At 39.8% G+C, this 15,727-nt stretch overlaps 1 protein-coding gene across 7 annotated transcripts in view; it reads left to right on the top strand.

Annotated features, from left to right (window-relative positions):
* Positions 1–15,727, top strand: part of LOC140483193 (mitogen-activated protein kinase kinase kinase kinase 3) — a 308,564-nt gene that overhangs the window by 207,227 nt on the left and 85,610 nt on the right. For all 7 annotated transcript variants that reach the window (XM_072581251.1, XM_072581249.1, XM_072581248.1 and 4 more), the window contains one exon: positions 9,052–9,110. In XM_072581251.1, the coding sequence (XP_072437352.1) occupies positions 9,052–9,110 (59 nt within the window). The remainder of the gene's footprint in view (positions 1–9,051; positions 9,111–15,727) is intronic.

Genomic DNA, 15,727 nt, shown 5'->3' with positions numbered 1-15,727 from the left:
AGACCTGCTGAACTTTTCCAGCAACTTCTGTTTTTGTTTCTGATTTACAGTATCCGCAGTTCTTTTGGTTTTTATTGATCATAGTATTCTCAGGGCAGGTGGGACTTGAACCTAGAACTACTTGTCCAGAGATAGGGATGCTACTGCTGCATTACAAGATCCTTATTTTCATTCAAACTGTTTGGACATATTATGGCATATCTCTGGGGCACATGAGACTTTAATCTGGACCTTCTGAATTCTCCGGTTATGTACTTAATGATTCCCTTTTCACAATAATTTTAAAAATAAAGTGTTGCTTATGTTGCAGGTTCGCTTATTGTTATGAAGATGTGGGGTGTACTGTACCTTTAAGAGAGTTAATAGCTGGTAGATCTACCTGGCAGCGCCAAGTGTTCTCAATAAGGTAACAATGTAACACTTGGTGGAAAGCTAAACTATCTGGTTGCCTGGAAGCGACAAAGATTCAAATTAGGCCAATCAGTTTAAATTATACCCCGAAAAATACCAAACTCCAATCCAGTTTGAATTGAGTATATTGAGAATCTTAAAATTTAATAACACAATCTGATGCTTTGGGGGTATAAGACCAAGGAAAATTGAACAGTTGAGAGGAGAACTGTCAGCTACCGGCATGTAAAAAGACTGCCTGAAAAATACCTCTCTTTAAAGTACCTTCATCGATCAGTAACCTGTTAAACAGAATCCCTAAGAAGAAGAAAGGAAGACACAGGAAGATCCAAATAGAAGAACTGAAAGCTGCCTGGCTTTCAGATAAGAAGTATTGTTTGTAAATCTTAATTGGGAGTTTTATTAGACTAGTATTATAGAAGTGAAGGTAAACTATAGGTTAGACGGTGGAGTTGTAAATACTTAGTGAATTATTCTCTGTACTTTAAGAAATAAAGTTTAATTTTTTTTACTTTAACTTGTTCTCGACCTATCGAATTTTCACACATTACTGCTTGGGATGAGTCTTTTCTGTGTTGTAGGTTTTAAATTAAGCAGGGGAGTTTACCCTATGTCGTAACAGTTTGCGGGTTCTGGTCCGTGATTTGAACTGCTTAGACAGATTTGAATAGATCTGAGGTATGAAAATTCCCAGCAGATTTAAACACTTGCAGATTAATGTCCTAGATCTTTAAATAAAACGTAGGTGAGGCAATTTGTTTACTTTTGTTGAATTGTGGTTGAATAAATTAAAAGTGAGAGAAATAGCTCTTAAAATTGCTAAAGAAGTTCTGGAATTTGAAGATGACTCTCAAATTTGCCAAGGAAGTTTAGAAGGAAAGAAAAAGGTCACACTTATAGAATTAGCAAATAAGTAAGATTTGGATTTAACCAAGGACTAAAGTAAAGCTGAAATTGTAGGGGAGATACTCAAACTCTTAGATATGTCAGAGAAACAGACAAGTGCAGTAGCAGTAGAAAAACTTAACATTTTCCTCAATTGTAATTTAAAAGGTAGGGAAAGAGAGAGAGAAAGAAAGAGAACTGAGGGAGAGAGGGGAAAAAGAGAGAGAGAGAAGGTTCTTGGCCGAGCAAAGAGAGAGAGGAAAGGGAGAGAGAAAGAGGAGAGAGAAAGTTCTTAGTTTAGCAAAAAGAAAGAATTTGAACTTGAGAAGTTAACAGGATGGAGATTAAATGAGAAGGTAGTGATATAAATATATAAGTTTGTCAAAACTCTGCCACATTTTGATGAGAAAGATGTTGAAGCCTTTATTTCATTTGAAAAATTGGCTAAGCAGATGGAGTGGTCTGAGGATTTATGGGTACTGCTAGTTCAGACTAAACTGGGAGGCAGAGCTTGTGACGTATTTTCCACATTGTCAGATGAGGTGTCAAGGGATTATGAAGAGGTTGAACAGGCTACTTTAAGTGCTTATGAATTAGTATCAGAAGCATATAGACAGCAGTTCAGAAACACAAAGATGGAACCAGGTCAGACTTAGGTTAAGCTTGAAAGAATTAAACATAGTCATTTTGGGTGTGTGCTTTGAAAATCAATAGGACATTTGTGGCTCTAATAGAGATTATTCTGCTGGAGGAGTTTAAAAACTCATTTCCAAAGATGGTAAGAATTCACATGGAGGAACAGAAAGTTCAGGAAGTGAGAAGGGCAGCAAAATTATTAGAGGAGTACGTGTTGGTGCATAAGACACGCTTCTGGCCAGATTTTTGTGCTGTAAGGGATAGAAGTTGAGAGAAGGTGAGATCCTACACTACTAAACCAAGAGCAGAAAGCACTAGTAAGAATTTTACCACGGGATAAAAAAGAAGCCTGAGAGGTGAAAGGCCTCGTGTATTTCCACTGTGGGTAAAGTGGGGCACAAGAAGTCACACTGCTGGTCATTAAAGAAAGGTGCTGTGGGAAAAGATGTGGTCAAAGAAGCTAAGCCAGTGGCATTAGTGAAGGTAGTAAAGGAGACCCTAAGAAGAGCTGAGGAGCTGCAGGAAAGTGCACGGCCTAGGCAGGGGCTGGGTATGGAGTTAGTAACTGATCTGTACAAAGAATTTGTCTCTGTGGGTAAAGTTTACTCAGAAAGAACAGGGGGAGAAGGACAAGAAGTTATAATTTTGAGAGGTACAGGATCTAGCCAGTCACTGTCAGTAAGAGATGAACGAATATACACTCTTTCTGATCTGTTACCCAAGAGTGTGGTAATGTTTGGGATAGATGGACAGAAATTTAATATTCCTCAATGTAAGATCAAGTTGGAGTGCTAACTCAAGGCGGTGGAAGTTATAGTGGTAGGCAAAAGTGAGGACTGCAGATGCTGGAAACCAGAGTTTAGATCAGAGTGGTGCTGGAAAAGCACAGCAGGTCAGGCAGTATCCGAGGAGCAGGAAAATTGACGTTTCGGGCAAAAAGTCCTTCATCTGATATAGTGGTAGTGAATGACAGAGTGTCAGTTCCAGGAATTCAGAAGGATCCAGAGTGGGAGTGACAGCCTTAGTTGTGGAGAAGCCCAAGGAAGACCAAAAAACTGAGGAGTTAAAACAGAAATATTGTGGTATTTTCCCTGACTGTGGTAACCAGATCCTACTATCATAAGTCACAGCATGACACGAAAAGTAAAGAGAAGGATGAAGGCTTGAGGTTCAGTTAGCAGATACCCTGTTTGATGTAATGGTGCAGGAAAAACCTGAACAGGCAGTGTCAGACAGAAATGTTTAGCCCTAAAAGGCTAAGAGACTTGCAACAGCAAAGCAAGACGATAAAAGATATCTATGTGGATGCGTACTCTGAAAAGGAGTCAGAATATTCTGGAGGATTATTATCTGAAAGATAGAATCTTAAAGCGAAAATGGAGACCATGGCAGGTTAGTGCAGAGGAGAAATGGGATTGAAGTGCACCAGTATGCTGGTAGCATACAGACAAGAGGTGTTACGGGTAGCACATGAATCACCTTTAGGAGGTCACAGAGGGGTACGAAAGATTCTGGCTAAGATACAAAAACATTTTATTAGCCTGGAATGCACAAGGATGTGGTTAACTTTTGCTGTATGTCTCATACATACCAAATGGTAGGTAAGCCACAGGTGTTAATAAGCCAGCACCTTTGTTGCCAATTCCCGCATTTGAAGAACCTTTCACACGGGTTATAATTGATGTGTAGGTCCCCTCCCGAGAAATAAAACTGGGAACCAGTATGTGTTAATCATAATGGATTGTCTACCAGATTTCCGGAGACTATTCCACTATGGAGTATCAAGTCAAAAAGGATAGTAGAGAAGTTAGTAGCTTTCTTCACACGGTATGGGCTACACATAGAGGTTCAGTCGGGCTGAGGGTCTGATTTTACTGCTAGGCTGTTAAAGGAGGTTATGGATAGTTTAGGTATACAGCACTTTAAATCCAGTGCGTATCATCCTGAATCCCAGGGAGCTTTAGAAAGGTGGCATCAGAACTTGAAGTCCATGTTGAGAGTATACTTTCAGAATTACCCAAATGATTGGGATAAATGTATCTCATTCGTATTATTTGCTATTACCAATGCCCCAAACGAATTCTACTCAGTTCACTTCCTTTGAGTTAATATTCGATCGTGAAGTGAGAAGTCCTTTGAAATTAATTAAAGAAAAATTGATCAAGGTCGGAGATCTCACACTTCGATTCTGTATTGGAGGTGAGGGAGAAATTAAATAAGAGTAGATGAGTTAGCTAAACAGCACATAAAGAGGGCACAGTGTAGAATGAAGCAGGCGGCAAGTAAAAGCTCTGAGATTCTTACGTTTTCCCGAGGAGATAACATGTTACTACTGTTACCAGTGACATGAGATGCCTTCAAAGCCAGATTTAGTGGCCCCTATTAAATTGAAGAAAAGGTTGAATCAGATGAACTATCCTGTAAAGATGCCAGATTGGGGGGAAAATGGTATTGGGTATGTCATGTGAACATGTTTAAACCGTATTACACTCGAGAGAAAGAACTGGAGAACCTGGCATTAGTTACTGCCCCGCAGAGTAAAGAATCAAATCCAGGTGTTGTGGACTTTGATGTGCCTCAAAATAGATTACAAAATGAAGAAGTCCTTGAGGAGTGGGATGGATTAGTGAGTTATCTGTCTCAGGAGCATCGAACTGCAGTATAAGTGCATATGTAAGAATCAGTTGGGGAGGACTATGCTTTTGTACATGAAGTAGACGTAGGGACTACTGCTCTGATAAAACAACACCCCTATCAGCTTAATCCTTTCGAAGCCAGACAGGTCCAGAAAGAGGTGGAAGCCATGCTCGACAAGGACATCATCTCACTGAGCCAGAGCGAGTGGAGTTCATTGATCGTCTTAGTTCCCAAACTAGATGGGACTCAACACAGGAGATCAGTGAGCAAAGTTAGCGCACATGGTATTGGGGGCAAAATACTGATTTGAATTGAAAATTGGCTGGCTGACAGGAAGCAAAGAGTAGTGATAAACGGATCCCTTTTGGAATGGCTGGCAGTGACCAGTGAGGTACTACAAGGTTCGGTTGTGGGACTGCAGCTGTTTATAGTATACATTAATGATATAGATGATGGTGTTAAAAGCAATATTAGCACATTTGCTGATGACACAAAGCTGAGTGGCAGGATGAAATGTGAGGAGGGTGTTATGAGAATACAGGGTGACTTGGACAGGCTAGGTGAATGGACGGATGCATGGAGCATGCAGTTTAATGTGGATAAATGTGTGGCTATCCACTTTGGCAAGAACAGGAAGACCGATTACTATCTAAATGGAGTCAAGTTGGGTAAAGGGGAAGTACAATGAAATCTCGGTGTTCTTTAACATCAGTCAATGAAAGAAAGCATACAGGTACAGTGAAGAAAGCTAATGGCATGCTGGCCTTCATAACTAGAGGAAATGAGTATAGGAGCAAAGATGTCCTTCTGCAGCTGTACAAGGCCCTGGTGAGACCGCACCTGGAGTATTGTGTGCGGTTTTGGTCTCCAAATTTGAGGAAGGACATCTGGCTATTGGGGGAGTGCAGTGTAGGTTCACGAGGTCAGTTCCCGGAATGCGGGACTATCATATGTTGAAAGAGTGGAGTGACTGGGCTTGTATACACTTGATACTGGATTAGTGGTGCTGGAAGAGCACAGCAGTTCAGGCAGCATCCAACGAGCAGCGAAATCGACGTTTCGGGCAAAAGCCCTTCAGGAATAAAGGCAGTGAGCCTGAAGCATGGAGAGATAAGCTAGAGGAGGGTGGGGGTGGGGAGAGAGTAGTATAGAGTACAATGGGTGAGTGGGGGAGGAGATGAAGGTGATAGGTCAAGGACGAGAGGGTGGAGTGGATAGGTGGAAAAGAAGATAGGCAGGTCGGACAAGTCAAGGGGACAGTAACTGAGCTGGAAGTTTGAAACTAGGATGAGGTGGGGGGAGGGGAAATGAGGAAGCTGTTGAAGTCCACATTGATGCCCTGGGGTTGAAGTGTTCCGGGGCAGAAGATGAGGCGTTCTTCCTCCAGGCGTCTGGTGGTGAGGGAGCGGTGGTGAAGGAGGCCCAGGACCTCCATGTCCTCGGCAGAGTGGGAGGGGGAGTTGAAATGTTGAGCCACGGGGCGGTTTGGTTGATTGGTGCGGGTGTCTCGGAGATGTTCCCTAAAGCGCTCTGCGAGGAGGCGCCCAGTCTCCCCAATGTAGAGGAGACCACATCGGGAGCAACGGATACAATAAATGATATTGGTGGATGTGCAGGTGAAACTTTGATGGATGTGGAAGGCTCCTTTAAGGCCTTGGATAGAGGTGAGGGAGGAGGTGTGGGCACAGGTTTTACAGTTCCTGCGGTGGCAGGGGAAAGTGCCAGAATGGGAGGGTGGGTCCTAGGGGGTGTGGACCTGACCAGGTTGTCACGGAGGGAACGGTCTTTGCGGAAGGCGGAAGGCGGAAAGGGGTGGGGAGGGAAATATATCCCTGGTGGTGGGGTGTTTTTGGAGGTGGCGGAAATGTCGGTGGATGATTTGGTTGATGCGAAGGTTTGTAGGGTGGAAGGTGAGCACCAGGGGCGTTCTGTCCTTGTTATGGTTGGAGGGGTGGGGTCTGAGGGCGGAGGTGCGGGATGTGGACGAGATGCGTTGGAGGGCATCTTTAACTATGTGGGAAGGGAAATTGCGGTCTCTAAAGAAGGAGGCCATCTGGTGTGTCCTCTGGTGGAGCTGGTCCTCCTGGGAGCAGATACGGCGGAGGCGGAGAAATTGGGAATATGGGATGGCATTTTTGCAAGAGATAGGGTGGGAAGAGGTGTAATCCAGGTAGCTATGGGAGTCAGTGGGTTTGTCGGGCTTTTGCCTGAAACGCCGATTTCGCTGCTCGTTGGATGCTGCCTGAACTGCTGTGCTCTTCCAGCACCACTAATCCAGTATTTGGTTTTCAGCATCTGCAGTCATTGTTTTTACCTTGTATACACTTGAGTTTAGAAGGATGAGAGGGGATCTGATTAAGTTGTATAAGATTATTAAAGGATTGAACACTCTGGAGGTAGGAAGCATGTTTCCGCTGATGGGTGAGTCCAGAACCAGAGGACACAGTTTAAAAATAAGGGATAGCCATTTAGAACAGAGTTGAGGAGAAACTTCTTTACTCAGAGAGTGGTGGATATATGGAATGCTGTGCCCCAGAAGGCGGTGGAGGGCAAGTTTTGGATACTTTCAAGAAAGAGATGGATAGAGCTCTTAAAGATAGTGGAATCAAGGGTTAAAAATCACACAACACCAGCTTATAGTCCAACAGGTTTAATTGGAAGCACACTAGCTTTCAGAGCGACGCTCACTCACACACACACACACACACTCCTATACACATGGACACTCATACACACAGACGCGCACATAAACACCCACACATACCCTTACAGACACACAAACTCACACATGCATCCCCTCACAGACTTAAGACACTCTGCACTCACTACACACACACACACTTTCTCACACACATAACCCCCAACCCAGACACATGCACAGACAGACAAAGACCCACATGCACGCACACAATTTGTGGGGTGAAGTTGTATTTGCAGGGTTACATTGTACTTTGCTCAAAAACTGCATGCATTCATGTAGAACTCTGAGCTCAAAAACTGCATGAATTTATGTAAAACTCCGTTATCTCAGTTTTTAGATTAGAATCAATCTAAACATCATAGCATAGACAGAGAACACAGGGGGCTAACACTTTCAACATATTGTCTAGCTATCACCATTGTTAACAGCTAACCCGAGAATGCAACTTTTTAAAAAAAATAGTTTTGTGATTTACACATGAAAGAAGTGAAACTACACTGTATTCTAACAGATGAAAGGCTTAACAGACAATGAATTTTTCAATGTATAATTTCAGTTACATCACACTGTAAATTTTTGCTATAAATTCTGTGTTAGGATTGAGCTCTCCACTATCGCCTGATGAAGGACCGTCACTCCGAAAGCTAGTGTGCTTCCAATTAAACCTGTTGGCCTATAACCAGCTTTTTTAACATAGTAATGATCCTGAATTTTCAAATCAGCAAAGGGTAAAGCAAGTTCTCAGTTGGTTGTTACAAAAGTTGATTGTTGTAGACCAGAATGGGTATTGTCTATACATGTGAAAAAAGTAGAGCGTTTGTGTAAGAATTTGTCGAGGAAAAGCTTTGATTTGTAAAATACTTTTCATATGATGTGAAGCAGTTTGAAGTTCAGTAGTTGTTGTAATGTCAGAAATATGACACTTATAGCAAGGTCTGACAAACTGTACTGAGATAAGTGATTAAATAATGTTTGTTTAGTTGAAGAATGATGTGGATCTGTAGACAACAGAGAGAATTTCTCCACCCTTTGAAATAGTTGCTGGATATTGTTTTCCTGCTTTTCCAAATGAGGAGACGTCTTCGTTTAATATCTCAACCAAAAGAACAGTATCTTTGGTACTGCAGCCCTCTCCTGATACTGCACTGCAATGTCAGTCAAACGTTTATGCTGAATTCTGGGATATGATTTGAACAGACAATCTTCGGTCTTGGCTGAGTGTGCTTACCCACTGAGTTACAGCCAGTGCCAGTTTATAAGGAAGAGAATGTGCCAATTTGCCCATACTTCTGCTACAGTAATCAGAGAAACTTCCTTTATTTGTGAGAGAATTTAAAAGAGTGGATGGAATACTGGCACCTGAAAGCGTGTTCTTGTTTAAGATTGAAGTGCTACCAAATAAATAATCATGAAGAGGAAAGTGTGCATATTGGATGAAAGCTGTCTCTTGTTGCAGGATGTTGTGATTCAGACCTGCAACTAAACTACTTTTATATGTAGTTGGTTTTTTTCTTGAAATTCATTAGACAACTTGTCAAATATTAATTGTTTATATAAATTGCAGAAAGTCAAATTTACAATATTTATCAAGGTTTTGTTTGGAAAATTCTAATAGTAAATTTGGGATTCACAGATTCTTTGCTTCAAAAATCTCGCAAATCTATCCTAACATTCTTCCATTTTATTGTTAAAGATTTTATGCATTTTTTTTATTTGCAGTAATTATAATTGATATGAATACATATACTTGCAACATATATTTGTTTTCTTTGAACCTGCAGGATCTACAACTAGAATATGGCCAAGGACCCCAGAGCAGTTATTTATTAGGTGGAAATAAGTAAGTATTTTATAGTTTTTGTTTTTACTGAAATGCATGTGTTTTGCTAGTTGCACTTTAATTGGTATTAACAGACACTCATAAATGTTAAGATATAAAATATATAAAAATTGAGTATTTCCTTTCTACTTTTAGGTATTAGATCTGTGAATAGCAAGGATTAAGTAACATGCAAAGCATAAATTTTCATTAATCAGAAAAATGCAAAATAATTAGCTGACATTGTGTTGCCTATGATTAATACACTGAAACACACTTGGTGCATTTATAATACCCAGAATGCTTCACAGACAGTAGGTTAGTTTTGAAGTATAGTCACTTGTATCCAATTATGGTCAATTTAAGCAGTGGTTATGTTCCAAAAGCAGCACATAATTAAATGGGCAATTTTATATATCTTGAAAGGTCTGATTGTAAGGGCATAGGTCAGGACATCAAACAAACTTCTTTATTGTTTGAAAAGTACCCTTGGGATTTTCTGAAACCATTTGAAAAGGCATACGGGATTCATTTGATGTCTCCTTCAAAAAGTGACACCTTGACATAAGTTATTGACTTGCTATATATAGAGTTCGTGCTGAAGTGCTGGAGTAGGGTTTAAACCTACAAGCTTCTGACTTGGCTGATAGGGAATTGTAGCCTGTTGCAAACCATGGGAAGCTGACTATCTCAAACTGTGGAATGCTTTCTTAATGGTTAAAGCTTATTATTTGTGTTTTTAATATAGTTTAAAATTTGACTTATGTCTCTATCATCTATAACTTATTTTATTGTTATGCGATGGAAGACTAACTTGTTCTGTTATCTCTACATCTGACATTTTTCTGTATATCTAGAACTATGCTTAATTCCCACTAAAAAGAATTTGCAAAACACACCAAAACTTGTAAATCTTGTGCTAAAGGAGCCTGTTAATAATTTTTAAATTAAAAAATATGAGCTCTTGTTTCCCAATGGCTTCACATTCAGTGTCTGATTGTAAGGGCAAGTCCCTAGATTTTTGTAAGGAATAATGTGGGCAGGGATTTTTGGAGAAACAGGAGGAAATCAGGCTGCAAGCAAATTCAAATCTAATTTACGTGCAAAGTCTTAATGAAACGGACCGTGCACTGAATTTTAGGAATTAGCCCATGGTGTTAACCTTGTCCAGGTGAACTCGGGTAAGCTTCTTGAGACTAGTTTTTAGTTATTTGTACTGACTGTTAGACACCAGTTTCATAGAGTCATACAGCATGGAAACAGACCCTATGGTCCAACCAGTTCATGCCGAACACAATCCCAAACTAAACTAGTCCTACTTGCCTGCTGCTGGCCCATATCCCTCCAAACCTTTCCTGTTCATGTATTTATCCAAATATTTTTTATCCACATTCATCATTTCCTCAGGAACTTCATTCCACATGCGAACCACCCTCTGTGTAAAAATAAAATTGTGCCACATGTCTTTTTAAAATCTTCTCTCGCCTTAAAAATGTGACCCTTAGTCTTGAAATCCCCCATCCAGGGGGAAAGACAACTATCATTAACTCTATCTATACCTCTCATTATTTTATAAACTGCAGTAAGGTGACCTGTCTACCTCCTACACTCCAGTGGAAAACATCCCAGCCTGTCCAGCCTTTCTCTATAACTCAAAACTTTCATACCCAGCAACATTCCTGGTAAATTTTTTCTGAACCTTGTTCAGCTTAATAATACCCTTCGTATAACTGAGCGATGAAAATTGGACATGGTATTCTAGAAGAGGCCTCACCGATATCCTGTACAACCTCAGCATGACTTCCCAACTCCTATACTGGGAGGACTGAGTAAAGAAGGCAAACTTACCAAATTGCTTTTTAACCACCCTGTCTATATGTAACGCAAACTTCAAAGAATTGTGTACCTGCACCCCTAGGTCTTTCTGGTCTACAACACTATCCAAGGCTCTACCATTAATTGTATAAACTGTACCCTTGTTTGTTGTACCAAAACACAATACCTCACATTTATCCAAATTGAACTCCATCTGCAATTTTTCAGCCCATTGATCCATATGATCAAAGTCCCTTTGTAATCTTAGAAAACCTCCTTCAGTGTTCACTGTGTCACCTGCAAACTTACTAACCGTGCCTTCTACATTCTCAGCCAGATCATTTATATAAATGACAAACACAAGAGGATCCAGAATTGATACCTGTGGAACAGGCCTCTGTCCAAAGAGCAACCCTCCAACACCACACTGTCTCCTGCTGTTAAGCCAATTAGGTATCCAATTGGCAAGCTCATCCTCATTTCACACTTGCCAGCATTTGGCCCAGAACCCTCAAAACCCTTTAATTCATATCCATCCAAATGCCTTTGTGATGTAATTGTACTCTCCTTCACCATCTCTGGCAGCTCATTCCATACACACACCACTCTCTGCATGAAGAAGTTTCCCTCAGGCCTCTTTCAAATCTTTCTTCTTTCACCTTAAACCCATGCCTCTAGTTTTAGAATGCCTTACCCTGGGGAAAAAGACCTTGGCTATTCACGCTATACATGCCCTTCATGATTTTATAAAGCTCTATACAGTCGCCTCCCAGTCTCTAATACTCCAGGGAATAAAGTCCCAGGCTATTCAGCCTCTCCCAGTAGCTTAAACCATCCCATCCCAGCAACATCCTTGTAAACCTTTTCTGTGAGAGCTTTTGTGATTCCTTAGTTAAACATGCTCTTTTTCTTTGGCTCAATATTTTACAGTCATTATTTTTGATGTGTGACAGTTGGATTTAAAGTGATGCATAGCTGCAATACCTACTGCAGAGTGAAACTGATTGTGCCTCTACCAACTTTCAAGTAAAAGTATTGTGTGTCAAGTGGCCTACTGTGCTATATGACTCTATGATTTGAGGAAAGAAGATGCATATATTGAACTTGGGGAAGATTGACTTTTAGGAAAATGTGGCTATCAATTCTCCTTGAAAATGGTGCAAGAAAGCCAGATTTTTACTGTTTAGCTTGCCTGTAATTAGGATCAAGAAAGAAAAGTGTTGCAGTATATTCAAATTATTTAACCTTGGATCTTCTACCAGAATTGTGGTCTCTTTATTTGGATTTTCATTTTGATCAGTGATCTAGCTTCAGTGTTGTCTTCATGGTTAGCTGATACAAATCTAGCATCCAAGTTACAAAAATCTAAGAAAGTGCAAATCCTGAAGATACAAAATGGGTTACTGATTGCTATTATCCCATGCTAAAGGCCATTTTCATCATCAGTGTTTTGAAAGTTGTCCGGTAGGATGCATATAAACAAGCAAACAGAGTATGTTGTTGAAACTGATGTCACACACAATCAGACTCTCATATTAAGCATTTGTGTCAAAATGCCAATACACACAGATTTTTCTTTAAATTTATTTCTGGCATAACACGCTCTACATGCCCTTTAGGCAAGTCATTGCATTTTGAACTGGAATTAATTATGCTGACTATGAAGAAAAGTAACCCAATTGTAACGATTAGACTAGAAACATTGAATCTTGTCTGCCCATATAAATATGTTCTTAATCTTTAACAATAGACAAGTACAAATTTCCCAATTTAGCAACTTTAAGGCTGTTGACAGTTATCATGTTTTTGGACTGAACTATTCATGACCAGTTACTTAATCGATCAGTCAGTTTTATCTGTGCTGTTATTGGTAGTTCATCATCAGATATTCTTTCATCAGTGTAGACTTCTCTGTCACTGTATGCCTTCATTGCTCCTTCCTTCATTAACCAATATTTATACTGCATTGGAAACTTCCTTTGGATTTTGACCCCTCATTTTCCTCATTGTAGACTGGTTGAATCCCAATTTATAAAGTGCTCTGTGCCTTGAATACAAATAACAATTACTTTTGAAGACAATTTCCTTGAACTTGCTTCCTTTATCTGTTGTAATGTCCTAATTGACTGTATGTTGTAAACAGAAATCATTTCTCCAGATCCCTCTGGTGCCTAAAGCTGCCCCTGGAAGATGGGTTTTCTTTTAAACAATCTTTTTCACTTTTGATATCTCTCAAACTGTAAGTTGGTCCAGGTTTTGAATGCTATTTCCACATTCAGGGAGACTCTTGCCTTGCTTGCGAATAGGGTACAATAGGGTACATCCTGATTATTGCTCAATTCTAGGCACTGCCCACTCCCACATATGTTACTGTCAATTTATTTTCCAATTTTAACATCAATGATTATGAATTAATTTAGCTGTTTCTCTTAAACTACCAAGTGTATCATTCTACATGTTCTCCTATTTCTGGCATTCTTACTGAAATAGATGCAAATTTATTGCCTCAGAACTTGAAACAATAACCCTTAATCTCTCTGTTTTATCTTTATTCTATTGGTGTTAAAAATCCAAATTAGTAAAGTAGGGGGCATAGGAACAGGAGTCAGTCATTTATCCCTCAGGCATGTTTTTGCCACTTAGCGAATTCATGGCTGGTCTTTTACCTTAGTGTAAATATTTACCTCTTTGACATATATCCCAAATGCCTTTGATTAACAAAATACGATCAATCTCAGATTTAAAGTTAATATTTGACTTACCACCAGCTGTAGTTTGTGTAAGTGTGTCTCAAATTTCTACCAACGTTTGCATATAAAATAATTCCTAACTTTACTCCTAACCAAAACTGGCTGTAATTTTTAGGCAGTGTGCCTTTACCCCTTTCTCCTGCATCAACAGAAATAGTTTTCAAACCAGGTGCTATGTCAGTTTCCCTTAATACGGCAAGCCTTTTATTAACCAGCACCTACTAACATTATCTTGTTAATGTATCTATTTTACTTAGAATAGATTCTTTAACGAGTTTTGAAACTGACCTTGCCCTAGAAGCTTTTGCTCAGAATGGTTGATTGTTACAGCAGTTTTAAGTTTTTTTGGATACTATCGTTGCTTCTGTTTCTGCATATGGGTGGTTAAAAACAGTCATGTGATTACTGATTTTATTAGTATTTTGTAAAAACATGTATGCCTCTGCTCTTTCATGCTAATGTTATTTCTAATGCTAAATCTTCAAGACTCATGGAAAAGTTCTTGCTATTTTTCTCCTTCCTTGAAGGCATTGACATTTGATCAGTGTATGTTGAACTCTCACTCTTCAGTGTACCCTTTAAATTATTATTCTCCATTAATGAGGGTTGGCAGGCTAATCCGTCACATGTAAGCACATTAAAACTATGTTTGATCACAACCTTACCCACTACATTCCAATGCACCTTTTCCAGGGGTCACTGGGTAGTGATCATGAGCATAAATCCTCGCTGCCTTTGTTAAGGTCACCTAACTCACTACCCTCAAATCTGTAATCTTTTATTATGCTTCATTACATGTGATCTTTACAATTTGAGCGAAGCCTTTTTTATATTCTCATAGTCAATATTTATCCCTCAACTGAGAGATACCCAAAATAATACCCAAACATAATTTGGTTATCATTGCGTTGTTTTTTGTTGAACTTTGTGCATGCAAATTGGTTGTCACAATTCCGTGATTACGTCTGTGACTACACAATAAAAGTACTTTGCTATAAAGTGCTTTGAACCTGTTCAAGGTTGTGAAGTGCACTATATTATATATATATATGTTTACAGACTTTCTGTAACTGGAGTCCAATACCTAAAGTCCGTAAGTTCAGGCACGGGCACGTGGTCTACATATCTCAAGGTTGAGATATCTAATAAGTTGTCATAATGTGAATCTTGCATTTTATGAGCTTAGTTTTTGGTCTGGCTGAAAGGTGAATTATCCTGTGATTTTGATTCTCAATAGTGGCCCTTCAGAAATCAGAATAAGAAAGAATCCGAAGCAGAAAGAAAGGGCTACATTGTGACTGTGGACCTGAACCTGTGCAACCTACTATTTGGCAGTACCCATATGAAACTTGGTAGAAAGCACTAGCCTGACAATATCAACAAAGTTGTTTACTTAGCACGATTACCGATGGAGCTGAAGCAGTCCTAGTAATCTGTTGGACCGCAGCAGGGTAAATTGTTGTGAGGGCCTTAAGTTCCTATTGAGCACTAGTCTATAATGCCATCCTGGCAGACATCTGAATATATATGTTGGCAAGTATGGAACTTATTGCTTCAGTAAAAGTATTTTGCTCATTTGAAATGTCCCAATCTTATGCTTTAACCTGGAGTCATTTGGTCGGCATGGACAAGTTGGAACGAAGGGTCTGTTTCCATGCTGTACATCTCTATGACTTTCATAGAAGTTCACTTCTTTCTTGCCTCCTTTCAAGACTGGAAATAAAATCAAAGTTCTCCCCTCTCAAATTAAGCTAAGATCAACCAACAAACTCCTGTAGTGCCTGAATATTTCTATGTTTGGGCAACCCTAAACCTATGTAGTCTGACCAAAGCCTGAATGCACAGTTTTGAGCATTACTTTCTTCGACTACTTTCCTGTTTGGCAGTACAGTTCAGCCTTCAATTTTCTTAATCCTGTGCTCCACAAAAGCTGGAGAGATTATAGAGACTGTAAGACAGTGAGGGGAAGAATTTTGATTAGGCACACTAGTAGGCACAGGAATCTTAAAGTTCATATGCTTTTGCCTGGTTTGATTGAGGAAAGCAGCTCACATACCCGTCATATAACCTGTT

The sequence above is a fragment of the Chiloscyllium punctatum genome, chromosome 11, assembly GCF_047496795.1.
Source record: "Chiloscyllium punctatum isolate Juve2018m chromosome 11, sChiPun1.3, whole genome shotgun sequence".
Lineage (NCBI taxonomy): Eukaryota > Metazoa > Chordata > Chondrichthyes > Orectolobiformes > Hemiscylliidae > Chiloscyllium > Chiloscyllium punctatum.
Note: the sequence above shows the minus strand (reverse complement) of the source record. Positions and strands in the feature narration are given on the sequence as shown.